Raw genomic sequence first — 26,827 nt, forward strand, 5'->3', positions numbered from 1 at the left:
TTTTCTACTGTTTCAATTTTTTCTAGCGCACGTCCACCACGACAGTTCGAAAAGGTTTGGTACAAAATGTCAAAGCGGTGCAAATGTCATGAATCTCGCTGTAGGCTTTTTCAGCTCTGTTCCGTATACGAAAGACTCGGTGTCATATAATTCTGGATGGACACAAACCGCAAATTCTCAATTTTGGCAATTTCCTTGACTTAAAAGTGAAATCAAAGTTTGACTGGTTTTAAGTTGCAGTGCATGTTCAATGGCCACGTGTTTTATCCATAGAGCCTGAAAAGAGTTGTAAAAACTTGTGTAGATTGTAGAACATGGAAACTTGAAACTTGGAAACTTTTGATTGAAATCGGCCACTTGAACAAACATTGCTGAGGGCGGTGTGACCGTAGCTACTTGTGCATGTTTGGTACTGTTGTCTTCTAGTCGTGCTTCTACGTTTTTTAGTGTCACATCCAACCCAAAGGGAAGGAAGAATAGATAACATTAAGAAAATAATATTAAAGCTGGTAGGGTTTATAGGCTGCCAGTGCAGACGTTTATTTGAGTGACAGCAACAAGGCTGAAAAGAAGGTAACAAACTTAAAGGCTCAGGCACTATTCAAACAAACAAAACCACAAAGACACAAAACATAACCGAAAACAAAGATCACACGCAGAGGGAAAACCAGGCCGTTTCCACAGGCTTCTTATGAAAAGTCCAAAAACAGGGGCAAGCTGATGAAACAGATTCCTCCCAGGAATTCAGCTGCCACTGGAACAGGGGTAGCTTGAGACTTTTATGCCTCCCGCCCAGCCTGGTGATTGGATTTATCTTAATATGTTGGAGAGTGTATCTTTTATTGCTTGTCCCTGTGCCGGCCCCCTGCCTGTATCAAATACAGGGTTGTGTCAGGAAGGGCATCTTGTGTAAAAATGTCTGCTAAAACCACCTGTGCAAATCAGTGATGGCTGATTCGCTGTGGCGACCAGTGATGATATATGCTGAAAGGTGAATAACTCATATTTTTTGCTTTTCTTTTATGCATGCAAATGTTTCAGCAATTAAAAAAAAAATCTTTAAAAAAAGTATTTTAACAAATTAAATTCCTAATCTTTTGGCATTGAGATACAACTTCCTACTTGCTCATGCCATATTTGACATGGACTGTCACTCATTTTCTGTATCCATGTACATTTTTATATATAAATCTAGGTATATGCATAAAAAAAGATTCTGCCTTAAAGTAAGTTTTAGAGGGCAATTTTAACCTTTCAACGGTAAGAGAACATCCTGAAAACACCATGAAAAGATTAATATATATGCTAATATAAGACCTATATTCACTTGTGACTTCAGTCTGCTCACTCGGATATTTGAACCTTTTGTTATAGACTTCTGGGATTCAAAGAGACTAACAGTTCCTGAATTGACAATGCGACAAACATAGATATAACCTTAAAACTAGCTTTAAGTCTCCTTACCACGAGAAACGCCTATTCCTCCTACCATCCCGCAAACTTTGACTTCCCCTGTTAAAATATCTCACTGTTTAATGAATATTTTCTTTCAGTGGGCTTAGAGATTCATTCGTATTTCTCAAATGGAACATTCTTCAAGTAGAGGAAGGCCTAACGAAACTTAAATTTTAAACTAACCCAGTTTTTATATTTATATACAGTATTCCTACTTCAAGTAAATAACAAATAAATAAAACCCTAAAAAAAATATGTGGTACTACCCCAATGTTCCTGTCATCTGAATTAGCTTAGTTTATTGCAGTACAAGTGACAGTATGAAATTTAAACATAATTTATCTGACTCCAATTATTTTTAATAACAAAATGTTAAGAGAAAGCTTTCCATCAGTCCACTTAAGCCAAACTGGTATTCACATTTACTTTTTACATGTTTTATAAGCCTTCAGCTAATGCTTATTTGTCTTTTAGTCCTTTCTGTATGCTAGCGTTAGCTAGTTAGCCCCCAGCATGACTTGTTCTTTTAGTGTTCATTTATTTGATCTCATTTTTAATCCAGGGTATGGCTAGTTATCCAACAATCAAAAACTGTTTTTTTTATGATTTTAAAGATGGCTTTAACAACAAAAAGTAAGAACAACATTAGCTCGAACCTTGTCGATAGCTGGCTAAATTTAGATGTTAATTTATCAGCTTGTTATTGGGATTTAAAAACCTTTTTATTTTATTTTAAACAACCATTTTAAGGATTATCTTCTTTTTTTAATTTTAGGTGCTATTTGTATCGTTTTAAATTAGGCATTTGTGAAATTTAAGGATAATATGCTAATTTAGCCATTTTTAAGGCATTCGGTAATTGTGTGAAAGATGAGGCCTTGTTTTTGTTGAGTCAATCTTAAAGATTCAAAAGGTAAAGAAATTACATCTTCTTGCGTTTTTGAGAATTTCCCTACATCTTTTTTAGCGCATTTCTATCAGTTATTTGGCCTTTCTTTCTCCTTCCTGAAGCCACTTCAGCTTTCATTTCTAATTTTCTTCACTTTTTACCTCTATCCCGCTTTCTCTTCTATCCTCTTCTCATATTCTTCATGCTGTCTTCACTCTTCAATCCCTCCTTCTATCAGTGTTGTGCTCTTCCAGCTCAGCCTTGCATGTCTCCACCTTAGCCCCATCTTGTCTCGTGAGGCAGCCAGTGCGCGTGGAGTTGATTAGAACGGAGTATTAGAAAGTTCAGAGCAGAGGAGAACAGAAAGTAGTGTCTCGCCGCTGGGCAGAAAAGAATCAAATCGGATGTGCCTCAAACACAGGGTCGCCGGCGATGGATTTTCAGGGTGGTTTCAGAGCATTGGATTTCTGGGAGCGTCCTCAGAGCAGCCAGAGGCAGCCATGCGAGAACTGCAGTGGTCCAGTCAAAGCGAGAGCTTTTCCAAATGCAAAGCATGTCTAATGTGGAGGTGAAGGATAAGGCACTTAGTCAAAAACTTCAAGATGTTTGGACTGGACATGATTTTCAAACGACATGTAGTTTATGCCAAACTTTTGATAAAATGTGCAACTGATTTGTTTTCCATAAGACTGCATTGGTGCATGGTTAGGAAAAGGGATGCAACAATTCACTTACCCATGACTCAGTTCAAATCTTGATTTTTGGGTCAAGGTTTTGTTTTGGTTCAATGTATAATTTGTGTATTACAATACGACAACAACATACAAAAAATAGCTAGTAAGCAAGTAAAAATGAAATAAGAATCTTTCAGTAGGCTCATATTAAGCCTTGTGCAATGTAATAAAACAATAAATATAAAATACTTAAATTTGGCACAAAAATTGTTTGATACTTTCAACGTAAACTTACTGGCATGCAGTAGTGATGCAACTATACACTTTCCACACAATGCAGCTCAGTGATGTAACATACGATTTAGGTTTCAATCTAGCATCCCTAGTCAAGAGAACCTGCTGCAAACATCAATGTCCTGAATCGGAAGTTCTTGGCCGGAAATGGAATTATACCCATATTGCTAAAAAAAAACTGGCGACCTTTAACAGTTATAGTTTTTGCCCATTTTGAAAACTGTTGGGTCAGGCTTAGGGTGAATGTTAAGGTTAGGCTTATTTTTATAATTTCTGCTTCCGGTGTAGGTACCTGGGACTTCCGTTCGGGGTCCTCGGACTAATGCTGACGTCACATTTTGTGATTGGCTGTTGGTTGGTCCGATGACGTGTCAGATAGTGATTGGTCTGGACAAATTACAATACTACCATAGAAGAAAATATTTTGAAGTATGTTGTAAACAAACATAGCTCCGACATAAAGCGAGATTGTCTTCTAAACGTGCCTTTATTATTGTTATGATTATTATTGAATGCATGTTCGCTTATAGTTATTTTAATCCGTGCGCCCAGTGCTTTATTATTGGAAGAACGGTCCCGGAAAAACAACATTTTCAGCCAGGGCTGAACTTAAACTGGAATAACAAGCGGATTGTGGCAACATGTCTTTATAAAAATTACAAAGAATATTGTCAGACACAATTTATGAGGGAAAATAACTTTAGGTTACAAAAGGGAACATGAAATGAAAATGTGTAGAGCCCAAGCAGATGTCGACGCTTCGTAGTTTGTCCAAGTGGGGTTACCGTAGTGTGAGGTTACCTTCAGTCGAAAGTTCCAGGCCGGACGGTTATGGTACCTACACCGACTGATGATGTCAAGTAACATCTTGTCTGCAGCCTGGTCCTTCTTTGGGACTGTTGCCTTCCTGCATGGAGGATTCCACTTCAGTTTGTTCTTATTGGATTCTGGATGTTGTCCTGATCCTTTCTTGAATCTTCTTTGGTCAGTGAACCAAAAGTAATACCAGTAGACAAGAGGTGATTGACTATTAGTGATTCCAAATACTGTGGAATCTACAGTGGCCTTGTGATTGGTTTGTCTTTGGTCTAGGATGTTCCACACTTTTCACCTGATTACATCTATAGTAGTTTTATAGCACAACTGACCTTGATAAGGATATTATTGGCTTTAAAATTACTTGGTCATATGACTGTGGAGTAAAATCAGAAATAGTATACCATAGACAAATAAAAATGAGAGATTCCATAAAATGCATGAATAAAAAATGAATATGACCATATGACACTCGGCTGCCAGTTGTTTTTCATCATAGAGGTTTGTTAGATTGACCCTGGCATGACTGAAGCGTGTTAAACCCCAATGCAGAGGTGACCCATACCTTGAAGGCTACTCTCCAGCACTCTCTAGTCTTTTCCACTCAGACCCACAAAGGATTTACCTCCGAGGCTTTTTAGAATACTTCCCCAATAAGCCTGCTTGTCTTTAGGGCCCCGATGACAATGAAGGACATTCCTCTAGTAAACTAGCCCCTTGCCCACCTATACACACGCATGCTTCCCCCACGCCTGTGTCTGTATCATCCATGTCGCAAAACTGCCACAGAAGCATCCACACTGCTGCTGGCTGCACCAGCCACACAAACAGATCCCAAATCTCAGACACAAGCTGACGTGACTGTGCGTCTTGTTACATTAAGATTGAACCCGCACAAAGATGCAACACTAACTCATTGCTAATTGTGATTTTAACTTGGTTGGAGGGCGCCTGTGTGTGAGCTTTCTCATTCCAGAAGATGTCTGACACGTGCAACAGTGCAGACACATGTTGGGATCAAGATGTCAAGACATTTAAATTGTTTGGAACTGACAGTATGTATTTTTTTTGTTTGCTTTTGTGGTCGCTACAGTCTGCCAAGCAGCATCTCCTGCTCCCAGTGCTTCGTGCTGGCTAGTCCCCATGTACATGTTTGTTGTATGTAGTTTGCATCTTATGTAATTGGCAGCGGTGTGCATACGTGTATGTGTGTGCTTGTGTCTGATGTCTCTCATTATAGGCCACAGGCCAGACTCCCACCACGTTCTATCCTGATTAGTCATCTCTTCTGCGGCACTCTACAAAATTAACAACCTGAATGTGTGTGTTTCCATACATGTGTGCTTCGTCACTTTAATCAAAATTCTTCCAACCTGTCTACCTGCACTGATGATGATTTGCCACACTGCCTACACATTTTCTTTCACACACATCCTCTTTTCCATCTCTTCGCTTCACGCACAAACACAAGGGAGCACGCATGAGCAACGGTCCACGGCGGTTAAACGCTCCCCCAGCAAGCCAACTGGAGGTAATTTACCATACCTTGGTGGACAGATACCATTTTACTCAACATGGTGCATAGCCTCCTGAGCTTTGTTCTGCAATCGACCTCTCCTTCTGCAAGGAAAAGAATGAGCAACCATCAGGTGAATAAAAAGTAGATTAAACAAAATGACAAGAGGGAAAAAAAATCGTGTATGAGTACCGGAGTGCCTTCGTTGCAATTATGGCACTGTGCAAAACAAACAGATTTGACTGAGTATATGGGAATGATTGAAAGTTATGCGCAAGAGTTTTTTTTTTTTTTCATGCAATCACATCAAACGCTTCATTGGCTGTAGTGTCAACACACATCTCGGAAAACTGTTTTTCTTCAAATTAAAGGGGTTTGAATGAAACATGAGGTTTTTTTTTTTCCGTTTCGCGAAAACAGTGTAGCTGCAAATCTTATTTTTTTCAGCTGGTTTTTCTGAAGCTTCACACAGACACAAGTCCTCATGGTATGCTTCTGGGCATACACACAAAGTAGACTGCAAACGCGGTGAAGATACGTTTGAGAGCCTGCATGACGGCTGAAGGAGAGGGGCATCTGGTCTCCGGGAGATAAGCGCTCGTGTGCGTGGAAATGTGTGTTGACGAGGCAGCGAGGGATCCAGACTGGTCAGCACTCATTAGTGAAAGAGAGAATCCTCGAATGAGCGCTGCAGTGACAGGCAGGACTGCATGTGTAGACGCACCAACCAGGTCAGGCTGCCTAGGTGTTTGGCCCAACATCAATTAGTTCAAGGATGCATGCAATATAGTGTGCGAGTACAGGGACCTTGGCGACAGCTTCGTTAATGCAGACTCTGTTGGAACTAAAGATTTGGGGCAGAAAAATGTGGGACACAGCGCATACTTACGAATACAAGAGTGCAGAGAGGTCTATCCTCTTGGTGCTTCAAAACAGGGTTTTACAGGGTGTGTGGGGAACGGTTTTCACCACACAACATGCAAATTAAATAGTCTCGTACACAAACATCATAACACGATTGCAGGGGTAATAAAACCAAAATGTCTTGGAGCACAAAAACACTCTTGGTGGTGGGATTGTGTGTGCTGTTTTCACTCGCTTGCTTGGCACCAATTTGTGCACCAATTTTCAACATGTGCATGTGCTTCAGGAGGAAATTGATTCATTTTCCAGTGTTGACTTGTACTTAACCAGAGGAATCACAAATGTCGAACCTTTCAGGTTGCGGAATGTCTCAGCTGCAACGACGAGCATTTCTTACCCATTTCTTTCCTAATTTCACTGTCAGATATTATTTTTAGAAAACATGTAAAATGTTGTCCAACACAAAGAAAAGATACATCTTTCTTAGCAAAAAGTACTTTTGACACTATTTGTATACTTAGAAAAGAATCCTTGCTATTGTGTTGCCAGTACACTATAGACAATTTATGTGTAGTGCAGAAAGTATACAGTATATTCTGCACAATTGGCGCACCGTCAATAAATGTTTTCGAACTATTTTCACATATAAGGCGCATTAAGCGAGACTAAAGAGTCAGAAATACATTTATCAGTGAAAACTATTAATAGCGTTCACAGTAACTGTAGAAGTTGTTTGTAGCACGCTAAACGTTAGCCGTGTAAGAAGTGTTACAGCTACTGTAGAATTTTCACACTACCTGTAACTCCCAACCTAATTTGCAACTTGAAAGAAAAACAGACTGATACGTTTTCACAAAGACAAAAGGAAATTGGGACTATGCTGACACGTAAAAAGCAGACTAAAACCACAAAAAAAAAAAAAAATGTTACCGTGACTACGCTAACATGTAAAAAAATAGACTGATACCGCTAAAACAAATGTTACTGTGACTACGCTAACACGTAAAAAAATATACTGATACCGCTAAAACAAATGTTACCGTGACTACGCTAACACTTAAAAAAATAAGGGCCAATATTGCAAAAACAAACATTTTTGTTACTACGCTAATACAAAAAACAGACTGATACTGCTAAACAAATGTTACCGTGACTACGCTAACTCTAAACCTTATTAGTAGTGTGTAAAAAAATAACTCAGTTGGACACTGCTATACGTTAGCATATATTCATAATGACATCCAACCTTGTTTGCAACTCTTAAAAACAGCAGACTGATATTTGGACAGAGTTTTGTTTACCTCACAAAATGGCTTCAACATAAGTAAACACAACCACAATGAATCCATATATAAGGTACTCCGAATTGTAAGATGCACTTTGTTTTTATAAAAAAGTGAGGTTTTAAAGTGCGCCTAATAGTGAAAAAAACTATACCAAACGCAAAACCTTTCAGACTAAATTTGAACATTTTAAGTTTACAAAATGAACTTCAAGTATACTGTATCAGTCTTAGTATAGACCAAGTAGACTTACAGTAAATTTAAATTCATTACTTTTTGCTAAGGGCAGTTTAAAAGGCCACAATTATTGTTTTTCTTTTCTTTTTTAAGTGAAAAAGCAAGTTTAAAAAAGGAAGGATAAGGGTTTGACTACAAATTGTGGACAAAACATAAAAAAATGATTTTTATACAAAATCAGATGAAAAAAAAATGCACAAAATTCTATGTACTTTAGCAGACTTCATATACTCTTGAGTGGCCCCAAAAGATACAGTCATCAAAATCCTTGCTGACAGTTTTATTTTTCAAATTCCTTTGATCATTTTTTTCTCTCTCACTTTACAAGAAAAATGAACCCAAATATTTTCAACAATGGGCAGGTTCATCAGAGGCACATGTGTGGCAGACCTTACTTCTACAAACGACTGAGGGGAGCTTAAACACATCGCGCATGTTCAGATAATTAGCATCATTACTGCTTGTTGTTTAGACTATTTGAGACAATCAGCCCATTAGAATAATGAAAGGAAACTGGTGAGGAGAAGAAAGGCATTGCTTTGGGTTTTCACCATTGCCTATTCATTATAGACTATAGATGAAACATATTTTTCTCATGCCACTGAATCAACATATGGGACAGCGCAAACCCTGCTGAATTATGCACGAACGTCTCGACTTTGGATTAGGACAGCTCTGGGCAATCACGCCGTTATTGTCAGCTAGGGCCCCGTGTGCGTCCAGGAAATGAAAGAGTTAATTAACCGATGGGTGAGGTGCATGGCGGAGCATACGGGGGTTTGATGGAATAGCTTTTGAATTATGAAACAGTGGAATGCTGTGGCTGGTGGCGTCCGGCCATATGTTCCCGTGTGCCTTCTCTGTTGAGCTGGAGACAGCTGGTCAGATTGCTCATGTTCAACCGAGTTAGGGACCAATCAATCAAAAAGGGGGGGGGCAGCTTGTTCACTTGTTTAAGTGGAGGCAGGAATAAATCAGAAGTCTATTGTGAGTCTATCATTTTAGAGCCATTAGGGATTTGTCAGAGACTATTTGCAGACAGGAAATGTCCCTCTAGGAATCAGGTGCACAGGCTTTGATGTTGAAAATCAAATTTATTTGGGTTTTTCCCACGCTCATGGGTGATTTTTGCCAGATCCAAACTGGTCCAGGAGCTTCTGTTAGGTCTGTGCTGTCAGTGGTAAACACCATATTTCTAGGAGTATTAGTCAAGTTTTTTTTTTTGTTTTTTTTGTATAGTTGTGCAACTCTTAACTTCATCCGTGTTAACTTAAAACACGCCAGTACCTTCTCCTGCACGCAACAGGAGCGTTTAGTTTATCAACACTTTTTTGGACAAGCATTGAGCATTGAATTTGACTCACGTCAAAACAGGCAGCAGACGTGGATTTGACATGCATCCAAGCAGAGCCAGCGAATGCAAACTTGATGTGTTGAAAAAAGGGGCAGTGGACGCGAATTTTGATGCACATCACAAAAAAAAGGCAGCGGATGTGAGTTGGACGCGCTTTGAAAAGGGGTGGAGCGAACGCGAATTTGACCCATATGAAAAAGAAGCAGGGCTGCACGGTGGCGCAGTGGTTAGCGCTCTTGCCTCACAGCAAGAAGGCCCCTGGTTCAAGCCCCGGCTGGGGGACTTGAAAAATACATCAATGGGGGACCGTTCTGTGTGGAGTTTACATGTTCTCCCCGTGCATGCGTGGGTTTTCTCTGGGATCTCCGGCTTCCTCCCACTGTCCAAAAACATGCTTCATAGGTTAATTGGCAACTCTAAATTGTCCATAGGTGTGAGTGTGAGAGTGAATGGGTGTGTGACTGTGGACGTTCTACCCTGCGACAGACTGGCGACCTGTCCAGGGCATCCCCTGCCTACGCCCAAGTAGCCGGGATAGGCTCCGGCAGCCCCGTGACCCCGAAAGGGACAAAGCGGTACAGAGAAAATGAATGAAAAAGAAGCACTGCTCCTGTCCTTGGTTGATATATATATATATATACATATATATACATATTTTTTTTTTTTTTAGGGGGTTTTCCTTACGGAGGGTCTAAGGGCAGAGATGCTCAGTTTAACCTATTCTGTTTAGTTCAGTTTAGCCATTACTCACTGAATTCTACAACTTCATGTTCTTCATGATTCATGTTAATTAAACAATTACCCGTATGAAGCCCATTAAGACAAATATTGTTGTATTATTGGGCTATATAAATAAAATTGAATTAAATTGAATTGAAGCAGCATGACATGAATGTGACTGACGTGGAAAAAGAGGCAGTGAGTGCAAATTTGATATGTGTATAAAGTATGGCACTTTTTTTTTTTAATTTGGGATTGGAATATCTGTGCTTTTTTCTGTCATTTTTTTTTCTAAACTTGTTTCTTTGGCCAAACGAGGAACTTTCATACAAGCCCAGCAGGGTCTTTTTCTGAAAACCCATTTATGACACTGGCTGAAAGGCTGCAGGAAGCAGGAAATATTTTTAAAGTTTTTTTTCCCCCTTTTTTTTTTCTTTTTAAAGAAAGCTTTACTGAACCATAAGCTTTGTAAAATAAATCAAAAAGAAAATAAAAAGAAACAGTTGCATCACCAAAGAGGCACGAATATGATCAAAGTTTCTAAAAATAAACGCATTTGATCAAATGTTTACTTTGTTCAGGAATGCTAATGAAATGTAATCCCTACTGTTTAGGCATAGCTAAAATTAAGTTTAGCTACAGTTTTTTTGGGGGGGATAATGTCCTAAATTAATTTTGAATTTTAAGGGTTTATTTTGACATTTTATAGAAAGAAAATGTGCCAAAAGCCATTTTTATTTTTGTGCACAAATATCAAATGAATATGTCATTTTACAACCAAATTGAGATATTGGATGGGACTTTTTTTTTTCTTTCCGTAGAGCAAAGCACGTTGAGTATAGCTTCTTATTGTCTTGCAGGGCCAGAATGACATGGCCACACTGTTCAATAGTCTCTGTTACACATGATTTATTTTCCATGGCTCTGGCTGTCTGCTCCGCTCCATCTGTCCTCCTGCTCCTGCAAATTTCTGCTGTTTCTCCCTGTCTGAAAGTCGCACACCAGCACACAAACACACGCACACACACAGAGGTGACAGGCCTGTTTAGTTGGAGCTGCGGCAGACTTTGTGAACAGAGACGATGTCATATACAAGCAGGAAAACGCAAAAAAGAGAACACCAAGCTGGATTTCTAATCCATTTACCGAATGATGTTAGATAAACCAACAGAATCTTTTTACTCATTGGAAATGTTGAGTTTTCGGGTTGCAGGCAGATAGTAATTGAATTACTCGTTTGCTTGGTGTGAGGGCGTGTGAAGCAGTAATTGAACAATGCCGGTCGCCTTAATCGCATCAGAAAAAAAAGAAGAAGAAAGGAACGAGCCTTTCCAGCCTCTCTTCCTGCCACACCTAATCTCAGAGACCATTATCTTATTAATTGTTTATTGCTGATGGAGCGTGAAATCAACAATTAGATTGGAACATTACTACATTTCACACTTTGATGGTGATTTGAAAAAGCAACTGGCATGAAGGCAAATGTAATCCAAACAGGAAACATCCACAGTTTGACTTGAGTCCCGCGTTTGTGCAGGAAATGAGGATGCTTTTCTGGAGCTGTCAGGATCGTTTTCAGTGCTTTGTCAAAAAAGCTGACCGGCTGTTTGAAAAAAGAGGGAAAGTATTGTGTGTCTTGTGTGTTTTTTTATTTTAACTTCTGCACTTAAATCCAAAAGGGTTACATAAGTGTCAAATCGTGTTTGAGGACAGCAACCAAGTGAGCAAATCCTCTCTGCGTGTCAATTTGCAGGCCTGCATGGTGTCAGAAACACTGAACTGTGAGAGAAACGGCTCGCCGCACGACCGTCTGGACTCAGCAGGAAGTACCTACTCATCCACTTCCAGGTCAACCTTGGACGTCATGTGGGCCAGATGCCTGCTCTTCATCGCTACCTTGCTCTTCCCTGCAGCCAGCGGTAAGACGCCGTCACTCATTAACCCCCCCCCCCCATGCTCATTCAATTTCAGGATAAAGTTTGTTTTCTTTTGAGACAGAAAACACAAATTGTAGAAATACACAAATAATCATGACATTTGACCCATTTCTTCAGTTCTCTCTATATATATAAATATAGTGAATATTTGTTGCTTTTGTCATTTAATAAAAAAAATAAATTGTACTTTATTTATCCCACAATGGGGAAATTCTTCTCTGCATTTGACCCATCCCCTGGGGGAGTGGTGAGCTGCAGCCTAACAGTAGTGTTAAGGGCCTTGCCTAAGGGCCCTCACTGGGTGATGTTAAATTGCTTGCCATTGATATGGTAATTGGTTCAGTACCATTAGTTATCCTCCTCTGGGAATTGAACCCTGGTTTCCTGCATGGTAGCCTCTCACCTTACAGCCTCTAACTCACCTGTGTAGTTATGACAAGAATGACATCAGCCCCCCATTCCTGTAGTTTTTATGTAAAATTGAATGTAAAGATTTAAAAAAAGTTTTTAGCTTTGACCTTTTTGGGTAAAAAGAAATATAACAAGAGTTATTCGTCTGTTACCTCTTTGCCTGTTTTTTTAAACACAATTTTCACTTCTTTTTTTTTTTTGACAAAATGGTTAAATTTACATCTCCAAAATGAGTTTTTTGGACAGTTTTAGGGATATTGTGGAAGTTTTCTGTCACATAACTCTATCAGGGGTTGGACTAAGCTACGGTCACAAATACAACTGCCACCACGTAATGGGGAGGCATTTTTCGTTTAAATTTATACATGTTCACCAACAGACTGAAACTCAGTAATGGGCAAATTCACAGACTCAAATCACTGAAATGATTGGCAGAAACTTTAAGATTTCATGCTGCCACCTTTTTAAAAAAAAAAAATTGCTGCCGTGGTCATGATTGTAGACGACAGCAGACAGCGGATCAAAATCGGGCAACAGCTGGGCAGCCACAGGACGGAGGCAGCCGGATCGCTGACTAGCAACGGCTCTGATTGTCTTTGGATGGCGGCCATCCATATTAAGTGCCACTAACCACCTGGTAGCCCCGGGGTTAGAGAAAATTTGGGCCATTCTGCTCCACTGCTCATTCATAAATCTTAAATTTTAAGCACACATTATATCCTAGTGAATTTACAAATTCGCTAATTTTTTGACAAGATGCCTCCCAGGAAACCCAGCAAGGGCAAAACTCCAGCGCCCAGAACAAAGGTCCAGCCGCAGCAGCAGTCTGCATCAGATGAACGGATGTGGCAGTAGGATGGCAGCACAGGGGCAGGGGGTGGGGGGCTGGAGGGTGACGGTCTGAAATCGGCTGATCATAAGACGATTTGGGGGGAATTTGGAAACCCTCCTATCAGTCAGCTATCACGCTGCTGCCTTCCTGCCCCCCACCTGTCACCGGACTGCCATCGCGCAACCTCCAAATGTGCCTGGGCAGCCACTGATCAATGTCAAAAACATCGTCCAGATGCCATTTAATTTGAACTTTTTCTCAAAACGCAACTGCTGCCTCCTGATCACAAAAGCTGCCGACTTTGCTGAAAAACTTGCATTTAACAGAGCAAATTGTGACGTCAAAAAAAACTCAAAAAGGCCCCAACCCACTCCTAGAATACTTTAAGTTTGTCAACCTTATTACATTTATTCACAAAGTTGCAACTGTTGTGTAGTTCAAAGCAACCAAGGTGTGTCGAGAAAAGCGTTTTAGTTTCATAACTGTTTTGTTTTTTAACAGAACATAAACTCAAATACAAAATGCGACAGAGTTTTTGGGCCAGTTCACAAACAAAAATGAATTATAAAAAATTAAGACTTTGTCGTAGATTTACCAATATAAATTACAAGAATAAAGGAAATAAATCTAGTTAATTTTCAAGATTTTAAAGTCATACATTTATGGCTTTAAATCTAATAAATTTGCTAGATTTTTATTATGTATCTCTCAATATTACTTTTTTTTTATTTTGAAGGCCCTAAAACGCCGTCGTACAAAAGTTTTTATTTTAAAAATGTTGAAATAGAAAATTGTAAAAAATTCAATGCATTTCGCAAGAAATCTAATCAAAAAAAAGCTCACTGACTGACAAATTAAATCAAAGGTTTCCCTAAAATATATATAGATGTATGGTAAACTTTGATGGTTTTGATCTGTTTTTTTTTTTTCTTTTTAAATCAAATGAGACTATTTTAGGCGTTTATCTGCTTCGGTTGATCTGTTTCATGGCAGTTGTTTTGCACGTCCTCTCCACGCTCTGCACGTCTTTACCTGCCCCTTTAACCACAGCGCCATCATGCTCAAACACGCAGACATGTACGCGCCCACATTCAGACGGGCGTTCATTTCTGATACATTTCCAATGTTTTATGTATTTCAATTCCAGTCGTCTCTGCGGGCGCCGGTGCCACAGGGTGCCTTATTCTGCGGACACCGACATAGCTGATCTAATTCATCTCAGTGGGTGTAAATGCAGAATTTGATCTCCTAGGTAACATGATTAGCATCAAAATGAAGAGATAAAAGCTGCAAGGCCCACAGTATTGACAGTGACCAGCAAAAGTGGGGCTGGATGAAAGGAAAAATACTTTTTTTTATTATTCCTGCTTCACTGTCAGCTTGAAATAAGTTGCAATAGCAGATTTATTAAAATGTCATTTTATTTTTCCTTTTTATGCATTTTGAATATTTGATTTACGGGAAAAATATATCTTCAGATAAAAGAAGTTTACTTTTTGCAAAAACACTTTTAAAATCTTTTTTTTTAATGCACAAGTCTTTAATTTACACTTAAACTCTAAATGAAAGATGCACAATTAGAGTTTTTCAGGCATTTTTAAGATAAAACCAGGATTTTTATTGATTTTTAGATATTTACACAATAAAAGTCTTGTTTTTAGTGTTGACATATTTATTTTCTCATGATGGAGGACAAACAGAAAATGTAACTTTAAATTGCATTTGTTAGTAGAGTAACTAGACTACAGAGTCCAATGAACTTTAGCCACACCCACTAAATTTAAAAAGTCAAAGATTATTGTATAGAGGCTACACTTCTCTTTAAGCTGCTAATGTCCACGTTGTATTATGGGATTTTTCCACTACGAACAGTGCCTCACAGGTGGACTACTTTGTATTCAGGGGAAGCTACTCTCCTCCCGCAATGGCGGTGGGCGGGACTTTTGCTGTTTCACTTTCAATGGTGTTTGTTGTTATAGTAAAATTCCATCGCCCCGCCATCCTAAAATAATGATCGACTTCCTTGTTATTGGATTTCTGATAGCGGATCCTCCGCTCCAAGCTGTACCCGTTCATCTAGGGTTTTAAAATAAAAGATCCCTATTGTCTAGAAACTACAAATACTTGCCCTAGCCTCGCTTTCAATCTGTAAAATCTCAAGTTAAAGTTTATTTTAGACGTCGTTTTTTTCACGCTGACCTCACAGCCGCTCGGCAGGACGCCTTCAGGTTCCAAAGGGTTAAGCCGTAAAAATCTACAAATTAGCCGCATCGTAGTCTAAGCTCCAGGGCTAAACGCCTGTAAAAGAAATAGTGGCTTATAGTCCAGAAATGAGTACTGGATTTTTTTTTTAAACCGCTGTAATTGTAAAAAGCAGTCGGGGGGGAAAAAAAAAAGTTGTTTGAAAAAGAGCCTGTTTGTGACATTTCGTTTTTGTGATTTGTCTTTTCCTCGTCCGAGCTGCCACATCAAAACTGCACGGCTGGATAGCTCCAAAATTTTTTGCCATTTTTGTTGCACAGTTAACCTTAGGTTGGGGGTGTGGGAGGTGTCTGAATAAGATTGTCTGTACTATCAGTGGCTGCCAAGCTTCTGTCACCACTTACACACCTAATGACAGACACATTAACATGCACTTATGCCTCACACATTACCAGACAAAGGCAGCGAGCTAAACATGGGCCCCTGCACTGTACGTGTTTGTATCTCGTAATCTTTAACAAGCCCTCCGTGACTGAACATTCTTATTTGTCAGTGTGTAAACGGTGGGAAGTGAATTCCTTGGTGGCACTTCATTAGCGTAGGTAAGGCAGCTGATGTATAGAGATCAACTGTGAAGGTTTCAGAACGCTCTCAGGAATACATGATGATCTGCGATCATAGCCGCTTCATAGTCACCTATGTTTCTATTATACTTTTGAAGAAATATGGTGAAAAAGATGGCATAACCCGATGGAAAAACAGTTTTTCCTACAAAAGGAAAAAATAATCTTGCTAAAAAGTGATAAATAATGACATTTTATTCAATTATTTGCATACACCTTTTGATAAATATTAGTCTAAATGATAAGAACTGTGACTAAGGCACAATTAGTTAAAGTTAAAGATAAAGGCATTTAGGCTACTTTGAAAGCACCTTTTCTTTAAGGTTTCACCAGATTAAAGCTAATTTATTGTTGAAGTGATTTTAGCACCAACATCTTAAGGATACCTCAAACAATTAATTGCAGAAGAAAACAAGGGAAAGAAAAATCACCTTTTTGTAGAGATGACCAAACTATGGACCAACTACGAGGTGACAAATGGATTCATCTTGAAGCAGCTGAAGCCTTAAGCCATTCTGGGCGTTGATCCGTTCTGGTTAGATATATGATCTATTGGTGCCAGTATCGGTATCGCCGATATTTGCATAACTTGAGTTCATCGGTATTGGTCTGATATTAAAACATTGGCCAATATTCTTCTGTTTTCTTTTATTTTTTAAATCGATACTTGTTCCTAATAGGCTGGGAAGCTTATGTCTAGAGTTATAGTCAGTAAATGTTTGTTTTCAGGTAAATTGTATTTTTGATGGAGATCCATGTTGTTCCTAATAGATCCCTGCTAATGGGAGCTTATGGTTTATAGTTATGTCCAACGTGTAATACATGGTCTGAATTCACATTCATTCATTTTCTACCGTTTTATCCCATGCCAGAGCCTATCCTGGCCATTTGTGGGCAAAGGCAGGGGACACCCTGGACTGTTCACCAGTCTGTTGCAGGGCCACAATCACACACCCATTCACTCTCATACTCACACCTAAGGACAATTTAGAGTTGCCAATTAACCTATGAAGCATGTTTTCGGACAGTGGGAGAAAGAGAGAGCCCACGCATACACGGGGAGAACATGCAAACTCCACACAGAAAGGTCCCCCATTGTCAGGTCCCCCAGCCGGGTCTTGAACCAGGGGCCTTCTTGCCGTGAGGCTTAGTGCGAAATGTCGACGCAGTTCAAATCTTGCTGATTTTGCGTCAAGCTTTTTCTTTCATTGCCTCTATTCCAATAAATGAAAGACTTGGTGTCATAAAGTTCTGGATGGGCACAAAGTAATTTTCCTTCATCACTTTAAAAATGATTGGCAATTCTGTGGCCTAAAAAGGACGTTATGCACGCACAGAGTCCTTGATTGGTCAAAGTTCAACTGATTGAACCTTTGCTGCCCGTTCAATGGCCGCACATTTTGTTATACCCATAAAAACAGACCCAAAGTGTTTGAAAGGCTCATGCCATCACTTATGCCAGCGATGCTGTTTTAGGGTCATTATTAAGGTACAAGTACTGGCCCCTAAATGACCTCGTGAAAATTTGCAGACACACAAATAGTATAAATATTATGAAGTTCAGTATAAAGATCAGATTCTCCTGTGTGTTGGTTTTGGACTCCACCATTGATGACGTCATCAACACATCTTGGGCCTAAGCTGAGTCCCTAATTGGTTGACTTGATGCGTCTTCTTCACTAAAGCTCAGATATTTGAACTCTGGATGTGACAGGGTTAGCAGACAGGCTGCAACCAACTTACGCACACTTTTTACATGAATGGGCTCCTTGTGAACTGGGCAGAATTTGGGGGAGAGGGTTAGGGTGTGTGTGAGAATATTTTTGCTCTACACGCACACCGAGCGGTCTACGACCTCGATATTTAGTGCAAGGTTTCCCATTTTTTGTCCACAAACAGCTAGTATCTACACATAGGGGAAGTTGTGACTACAGCAGTAGACTTAAAAACATTAAGGACAAAAGCTGCAAAAGATGTGAATAAGAAAAAAGAAGAAACGAAAAGCAGAAGGGGGAGTGAAAAACGAGGACTTTGAAAAACAAAAAGATTAGAACTACAATTTCCAAAATCCTCACACTGGCTTAGCCTGATCTAGAGTTGCACTTCAGAAGTGGCAAAACAGTATTCTGGGTACTCAATGCATGCCACGCATTTTTCTACTGTCAAAAATAACTGCAATACCTCTTAGATTTCTGTTAAATAGGTGTGAAGACTAACATAAACAGCCACTTTATTCTCCGACTGCTGCGTTGTGCTGATGTATATTATGGCAGCAATCGTACATAGACCTAAACCTTGTTAGAAATAGATCCGTTTGCCTTTCTGTCCATCTTTTCTTGGTCTAAATTTAAACACTCAAGTCCAATGTTGTCTCAAATATGAAAATGGGGGCAAATTATTGTAAATTTGAGTACAGTCTATGTGATACCTGTGTGTCAAAGAGTGTGTTTAGACTGATGAGGGCTCTGATTGACGCAAATACAGACAGCTGCTTCAAACTACCCTCACACACCACTATAATGAACCCCTACTCCACATTTAGGCCCACAAAGGCAGCCATGGTGTCACTATGGACAAAATATACATTTAAAGAAACAAAAACGGCACTTGGAGCTCCGCTTGCACACACACACGATCCCCCATGATGCCCCCTAATTGTTCACAGAGACGGCATCCAATCGTGGGTCCAAGCGATACACCTACATATGTGTGTTCATTAAACAGGACATTTCCAGTAAATGTCAATGATATATCATTGGTATCTGGAAGCTAGAGTCTGCCTTTTCTCTGAGTTGCGCCTCCAGGTTGCAGCAGATATGGTTGGCAGCGGCTGTGAATTTCCACCTTCACATTCCATCACTCAGAACATTTGTATGCATGCTGTGTGTGTGTGTGTGTGTGTGTGGGTGTGTAGGTGTGTGTGGTGGTGGTGAAGGGCAGTATTAAGTTGAGCCAAGCAGAGTGTCATTGAGCTCATTCAGATTCTTTGCTGCATATGTGTAACCATGACACTCCCCTAACCAATGAAAGAGCCCAGGGAGGGAAGACAAGGTTTCTATGGTTACTGCAACAGGGAGAGCAAGGAAGGTTTTGTTTTTTTTGTTTTTGAGATGTACATCTTTGTCTGCTCAAACATACCATATATATATATATATATATGGTATATATAAATTATTTTTGACACAATAAGATGCTCTGACGTGACTTTCGGCCACATTTCTATCATTTTTTTTATCCAAGTATGAAAATGAATAACATGTATAGCGAAAATGGCCAGAATTCCCATATGAGATTCCGGGAGGAAGCTGCCGTCGTGGAGGGTGATGAATGAAACGCAACATAATACAGTCAACATTAATATTACAAAGGAGGCAGGTGATGGAAAAAAACAAAACAAAACAAAAAAAAAAAAACAAGAAGGGATCACCTCAGCTCATAACCCATCTATCAAGGGGATGATGGCTGATGCTCCAAGGGAGCGCGGCTCTCAATAACAGAGAATAACAACATCCCGGCCACAACACAACAACCAAAGTCCCTGGGAACCATCCAGCCTGACACATCAGGATGACGGCACTTATGCAGCCTCTCCGAATGCTGGTGTTATTTACCTCCTGCATCAATATTTGTTTTTCAGGTTTTCCAGTGCAGGCGAAATGCAACAACATGAATTAAAGGATATAGAATATTTGGTGTTGTAGCGGTGTCTCCAAAATAAAACTTTTCCCCCGTTGTGTGTGTCCAGTCTATGGCCGGGCGCCCATCCCCATGGCAGTGGTGCGACGGGAGCTGTCCTGCGAGTCCTACCCCATCGAGCTGCGCTGCCCGGGCACTGACGTCATCATGATCGAGAGCGCCAACTACGGCCGCACGGACGACAAGATCTGCGATTCGGACCCGGCGCAGATGGAGAACACGCGGTGCTACCTGCCCGATGCCTACAAGATCATGTCATTCAGGTCAGCGCTTGTGAGCACGCTAGCGTGGACTCTGGGGAAGCATGTCCTGTCTGCTGCTCTGTCGGTTGCTTCAGTCTACATGTCTGCTTTGGTGGGTTTTACACGGAGGATTCACGCTAGAAAAGCAATTTGAAACGGGCCGTTTATTCTGGTTCTGTCTCCAATTCAGATTAAACTGCATGAAAGTCACTTTTAAAGACCCATTCTGATTAAAAAAAGTGTTTTGGCTGTTTTTACTATGTTCTTGAGGCCTTCATCTGATGATGGAGGACATTTTTAAATAAAAGCAAGCTTAAAATGGAGTGATTTTATTCAAATCATTGTAAATCAGGAGCAAAAAGGTGTTTTTGTGTCGTACCGTAGACTGGGCTCCCTGCTCCGCTCCATTCTGATGCATCCACTTGCAGACAAATGGATCCATAAACGTCTTTGAGCTGGTATCCCCAAACTGGACAGCTCCAATATTGCTCGCCGTTTTTCTTGCACCAGTAATATTAGGTTGGGGTAGTGAGGGGCTGTAAGCTAGCGGGTGAGTTTGTAAACAAATGGATGATGGGAAATGAAAAGAGGCTCCCCAACTGGAATGCAAATTTCTAATGAACTGCTGCTGTTCTACAAAACTTATGTTCTAGAAAACGACACAGATTTTTAAAAATGTGGCTAAAACGGTATAAGCATGACAAAAAGACCACTGGGAATATTATTAAAACAGATCAGAAAGATGAATCGGATTGGGTCTTAAAAGTCACAGTGTAGTGTATTATTTACTTCATAATGAGTTAAAATTGTAAAATAGAAATAGAAATGAACAACAGGTGTCCTCTCCAGTTTAGTTTAACTTCCCAAAAAAGCAAGTTTATCCTTTATTTTTGCATTTGGTATTACTTTTTATATGTAATGCAGTTGGAAAAGTTATAATTTCTATATTTATGGATCATTTATTGTATTTTTTGTAGACATTAGTGGTAATTTTGTCTGGAAACTAGGCAACAACAAATAAAATATAACTATTATGTACAATGGATTCATAAAATATAATATTATAACATGTTTACTTAAACCAGAATTTTTGACATCCTATTAGCTTTTTCCATACAGTTTTTTTTTTGATTATTATTATTGTAGGGACACAGTCATGCAATTTTATACTTTTAACAAAAAAATGAAACAATAAATCTTCTTGGCAGAAGTGTTGATTAGACTTTGATTTGACACAAGTTTGAGAAAACTTTTAAACATCATTACCCTGGCGAAGCGCTTTGGTGCTCAAGTGTCCTTCCTCATTAGAAAGAGTGCTTTTCAAAGGGATTCAAGGGCCCTCCAATAGTTTGGATGGCCTCAGATAACTAGTTGAATCAAATTGCCAGACAATTGAAATGGTAAAAGCATTTCTGTGTATTATTTGTACTTTTTAGTCGAAATTTGACATTTTTCGAATGAAAAAAAAGTAGCAGACTTTTTCTGAGGTCATGAAGCGCGACAACCCTTATGGGCATTTTAGACCCCCCCCCCATCATTTTCAATCGGTCTGCCCTGCTGTGATCGTTCAGAAGGCCTCAATGAAGATTCTCTAAGAAACTCTTATTTTGAAATTAGCCGTCTCCTGGTAAAATGAAAGCACAAGTGACATTTTGGGGGAAATACCCCAGTGTTTGGGAAGGCTAGTGTTTGGAAATCAGTAAAAAATATAGTTGTGCATGTATAAATAAGCAGTTTTTATTTTTCTAAATACATTTCTTTTTAATTATGGATAAAAAAATTAAATAAAATACAAAATTCTGTGCATTTTCTTAATGTGTCACCTGGAATACTTTTCTCGAATAACAGGAACATGGAAAAAAAAAACAAATGACTCACCTAAAATTGTACCAATCCACAAAATAATGTGTTTTTTTATAGGTGGACTAACTTATTTTAGTATTTGTTGGAGCGCGGCGCATTTAAAAAGATGAAAATAATCAGGGATTCTGCCCGTCCTTCAGCTCCTCTTCCTGCTCTTGAGATTGTAATTTTATTAACAGATGAGAGCACTCTCTCTGCCACTGCATGAATTTTTCAAACGTGTTTTCCATGAAGAGGTTGTCAATAGTTCTAGTTTTACTCACACCAGCGTTCAGCGAGGACCCTCTTCGGGATCTCACGGGCCGCGCCATCACCTTCTTGTTCTGTGGTCGGGCTTGTTGATCATGCAGAAACAACTGGAGCCTGTTAAAACCGCGGACACAAAAGAGATGCTTTTTTTTGACGAAAAGAAGTAGCCTAAAAATAGGGAAAAACAACATGAATCTTAAGGAAATCACTATAAAGTAGAAACATTTTCTCCTCCAACTTTTTTTATGAGTTTGATTTTATTTAAGTCTCATGCACTAATATGCCCAGCCCGCATGGGCTTATATGACACAAAATACAGAAAAATGGCTGTCACTCAAAACTAGAACTAATTCTTAGAACATAAATCAAATTTTTTGTTCCCAAAATAATGAATGGCAGGCTAACCCTTTCAACATTTATTGAACTTTTAAATAACATCCTTAAAATGGAACCAAAAATTACAGTGAAATTTGAGGTTTTTGGAGTCTCAATTAAATTGTCAAGAGTTGGGAGCAAAAGGATTTTAATACTTTTTAATGATGATTTTCTTCTTTCTAGATCCCAGCTCTGAATGTCCCACTCCAATTATCTTTTAATGTGTTTTAAAAGTAGTAAAAGTTTTAAAAATATATAATGAATGAAAAGAAGAAAAAAAAGACTACAAGTAATCCACTTTTTAAATCATATTTTTTAAGAACTCCAATCATCTTTTGATCAATTTTCAAAGCGTTTCCAGTGGTCGTTTAATTGTTATTATGCTGGGGTTTTTTTTGTGCCAGAATCATGAGACCTCCGTCAGTTTCTGGACCAAAATTTCTGCAGAGTTCAATAGAAATTCACCTCTAACTTGAGCATGAAGTGAGCCTGCCTCCACTTCCCGACATCCATCTGTTTGCACGCTCTTGCACTAGCTTACAGCCCATCACAACCCCAGGCATGCAGTTTTGAGCCAGATGCCAGCTCAGACGGGGAAAACAAAGACGTCCATGGATTTAGGAGTCTTAGATCGGAGCAGAGCAGGGAGCTTAGCATATTTTCAATGTAACCAAAACATTAACAGTAGGACTGCTCCTGATCTGCACCATTTTGAATGAAGATATAAGCAGAAATGCAGTTTTATTTCTTTGACATATGTCTTCCATCATCAGAAAAATGCCACAAGAACATGTTAAAAACACCAAAAATGCAACTATCATCTGTCTTTAAAACACCTTTAAACCTAGTAACATATCTTAAATGTCTAAAAACAAGGTTTTTATGTAGTGAAAACAGTTTGCAGTGCACCCAGATGTCAATAACTCCTTCATTTCAGCATCTGCATGTTCAAATCCTGTGTTTCTCTGACTTGGATGGCTCTCTGCTTCTGTCCACCATCCTCCGTTTCGGTCTCGGACGGGTTGTGCTGTTGCCGTTGTTCTGGCCTCCTCCAAACTCTCCTGCAGCTTGTGTGGCCGCTCTTTCCAGCCCCCTCCTTTCCATCCATAATTTATTTGCAGGCAGGCACAATCAGACAGGCACACGCACGCATACATGCATACGTACACGCGCCGGCGCGCACGGCATGTTCCGCTCATAGCACACTCTGCCCAGGGGCTACACCAGACTTTAAGCTCCAATTAGCAGAGCCAGAGGCCAAACTTAATCTTTAAGGATCCTCTGTGGAGGTGACTCAGACCGGAAATGCACTCTTTTTTTTTTAGCAAATGTGCATTGAAAGAAGTTATTTGCTGCACATAACACTGTGAGTGCACACATGCATACAGCAGACAGGGAGTCGGAGCGTGCACGAGCGTTTCGAACGGTTGGAAATGTGAACTGAAAGCTTTATTGAGACCCACAATGCAGTGAAGTTTTCTTTCTTTTTTCTTGGTGCATTCTCAACCACAAAGTTGCCTTCACATCCCCTCCTCGTCCGTCTGTCCGCTCCGACACTCCCCCTCCACGCCGGCACCACCTCTGGCTTTTAATGCCGATAAAAATCCGAGCATGTTCCACCCGCCCTGCGTTTCCTCGGTTTCATATTCTCCCTTTTGTGTTTTTTTATTTTACCGCACCAAGGCCAAGGATAGTGTGTACGGACACTTTCCAAACACGCGTGTGTGCACATGTGGACTGTTTGTGTGCGCTCATAGCACATAATTGGTCCTGATATCAAAGCTCCATATCTCTGGAGGGTCTCACAAAGCTTCTCAAGCAACCTAGAAAGACCTGATACCGCCGCATTTCCCAGATTATCTCCCCACTGGGATGCGCTGGGTTGAGGAGGAAATGAAGCCATGGTCATGAAAGTTATGTTTAGCCAATTTTAGTGATATAGCGACCTCGCTTCGACAACTTACTCCGTTTTATCAGCTTTTTAAACTGAAGCCCCATTTATTTGAAGGGGCTACAGAGCATCCGCTTTTATATTTCCATTTGAAACTTTTCTTTTTAATATTAAATCAAAGGGATGCAAACATAGGATTTCAATTGTCAGTGGGTATTTGCCTCAGCCCACTGGCACCACTGGCCTCCCCCGGTTCCTCCCTGTATAGCTTTCCAAAATAAAAGCTGTAATCTCTACAAAAAAAAAAAAAAAGGGTGTGGCTACATTGAGTGTGTGAAAGTACACTTATGCACAGAAGGAGTGCTAAAATGCTTCCAAGTTCCAGTGATCTATCCACATAAAGATGGCTTTATGGCATGAACCGATATACTCTCCCTGCTCCCTTTCTGATACTTGAGTGCCTCATGAACCAAATACCTTTTAGCCGTCTTTCTCCCCTTATCCTCCTTTCCTTTTAATACTACTTACTTACATGGTTAAGCATGCCAAGTCCATTCTCATAGGAAACACATAATGGCTATGCCGGGTAAGCGTTCATAAATACTAGTCGGAAAAAAGAAGAAAGAAGCAAATGATGCTCCAGGCAATCCGTCATGTGTGGGACATGCGATGTGGGTGATCCCCTATGGGTGGGGGAAGAAGAATTATGGTATGTAATCCATGTGAAAGGTCGTCGGCCTTGCTTTTTTTTTTTTTTTTTGGCTAACTACCAAGCAATTATCATCTGATGTAAATAATGGTACATTCCCTTTTGGTGTGTGAGCTTGCTCAATTGGACTTCAAACAAACCACAACATCAACAAAGCTGCTAATTCTTCTGTGTTCAATGAGAGACAGCATTGATGTAAATAGAGTAGGTACATTTAGATCTATTAGACAGACTGCCACAGCTGCATTCTGGGAAAGTAAAGGCAGGTTGGCTCTATTTTTTTCCACCCCATTCATTGGTAGATAGTAAACCAGAGAAAGTAATGCACCCAGGCCAGCTGTGAATCTGACATTGACTAGACTAGAGGAACTGGACCAAGTGACATCATCACTTTAAGAACCAGCTAAATGTTCTTTGACTGCGCATTCCGCCCATGGTGTTCACACTGGACAAGCTGGGAGGGGCTTCTTCTTCTTTTTCTTTAACTACTGGTTACTAGCGCATGTTCACCACCTACAGTTGAAAGAAGCTTGGTGCAAAAAGTCAAAGCGGTGCAAATCTCACCAATCTTTCTCCAGGCTTTTTCTTTCAAAGCTCTATTCCTAAATACGAAAGTCTTGGTGTTGTATAAAAACAGAGCACAAACAGCGATTATTCATTTATCCTCCATGATCAATTTTCAAACAGTTGGCACTTCCATGAATTAAATGGGAAGTCATCCATACATCGCTACCAAATCCTGGTCCTTGATTGGTCAAAGTTCAACCAGGTACGTAGCCCGAAAAGGGTTGTAAAAACTTGTATAGCTATACATTAATGTAAGTGTTTGGGATGTGGAAGACCCGACTGCTTGTTTTTGTGTCCTCACAAGTTGTCTAAAAGTAGTTTGATGTCAATTTGTGAATATAAGATATTCCTTTTACCCAAATGTTGTAACCCTTTAACCTAAATGGCACATGCTGCCTGTCCAACTGTAACTTTTTGACTGTTAACCATATTAATGTGAATAAACTGTTTCTGACACACAGAAAAGTGAACAGAAAAGTGAATTTACACCAATACTAATAGAATGTTAACGCAAAGCCGATTTTTTTCCTGCTTCCGAATCCACTGGAATTACATTAATTATGTAAACGGTTGAAGAGTTATGGTAGTCGAAAGACTGTCAACACTAGAGATAAAGCTCTGATGTTAAAAGGTCAAGACTTGATGTAAAGTAACAGATAAACACTTGGGACTTGACTTGGATTCATCACCAGAGACTTCAGACTTGACTTGGGCTTGCAAAAAAAAAAAAAAAAAAAAGGGACTTGTGAGTATCTCGGCTTGCCATAAGTGCATAGCCCCACAGATGGTGAGAGGTCGCACGTGTGGCAAGAGATTTTAAATGTGTTTTTGGAAGCTGAACGAGTGTATTTCCAGAAACATTTGTGTTCTTTAGCCCCTAGAATTCTCCTGATAGACGTGTTGGGTTGTGGTGCCGAGTGTCCTTGAGAATGTTCAAACACACGTCAACAGTACCTGCTTTTTTTTTGCTCCAGCTGTTGCGATAGCAAATTTCGTTTGAACTTCAAAACAGACCTTTTCCCCCGTCACCCCTGTACCACCTCCAGATTTGCTATTTTCAAATTTCTTTCCATTTTTTTATTCTATCCTACCCCAAAACAACAAGCAAAAAAGCATGGATGTAGCATT

The 26,827-nt window shown here is 39.8% G+C and overlaps 1 protein-coding gene and 1 long non-coding RNA gene across 11 annotated transcripts in view; one reads left to right on the forward strand and one right to left on the reverse strand.

Moving 5' to 3' along the window:
- LOC110014974 overlaps window positions 1–22,782 on the reverse strand; it is a 50,012-nt gene extending 27,230 nt beyond the window's left edge. Inside the window, exons 1-2 of the long non-coding RNA XR_002290022.2 lie at window positions 22,172–22,782; window positions 5,674–5,748 (exon numbers count right to left, since the gene is read on the reverse strand). This is a non-coding gene — a long non-coding RNA (uncharacterized LOC110014974). The remainder of the gene's footprint in view (window positions 1–5,673; window positions 5,749–22,171) is intronic.
- Window positions 1–26,827, forward strand: part of LOC101166443 (adhesion G protein-coupled receptor L3) — a 177,957-nt gene that overhangs the window by 29,926 nt on the left and 121,204 nt on the right. For all 10 annotated transcript variants that reach the window (XM_023956148.1, XM_023956137.1, XM_023956155.1 and 7 more), the window contains 2 exons: window positions 11,856–12,021; window positions 19,853–20,066. In XM_023956148.1, the coding sequence (XP_023811916.1) occupies window positions 11,856–12,021; window positions 19,853–20,066 (380 nt within the window). The remainder of the gene's footprint in view (window positions 1–11,855; window positions 12,022–19,852; window positions 20,067–26,827) is intronic.

This window comes from Oryzias latipes, chromosome 1, assembly GCF_002234675.1.
Source record: "Oryzias latipes chromosome 1, ASM223467v1".
NCBI lineage: Eukaryota > Metazoa > Chordata > Actinopteri > Beloniformes > Adrianichthyidae > Oryzias > Oryzias latipes.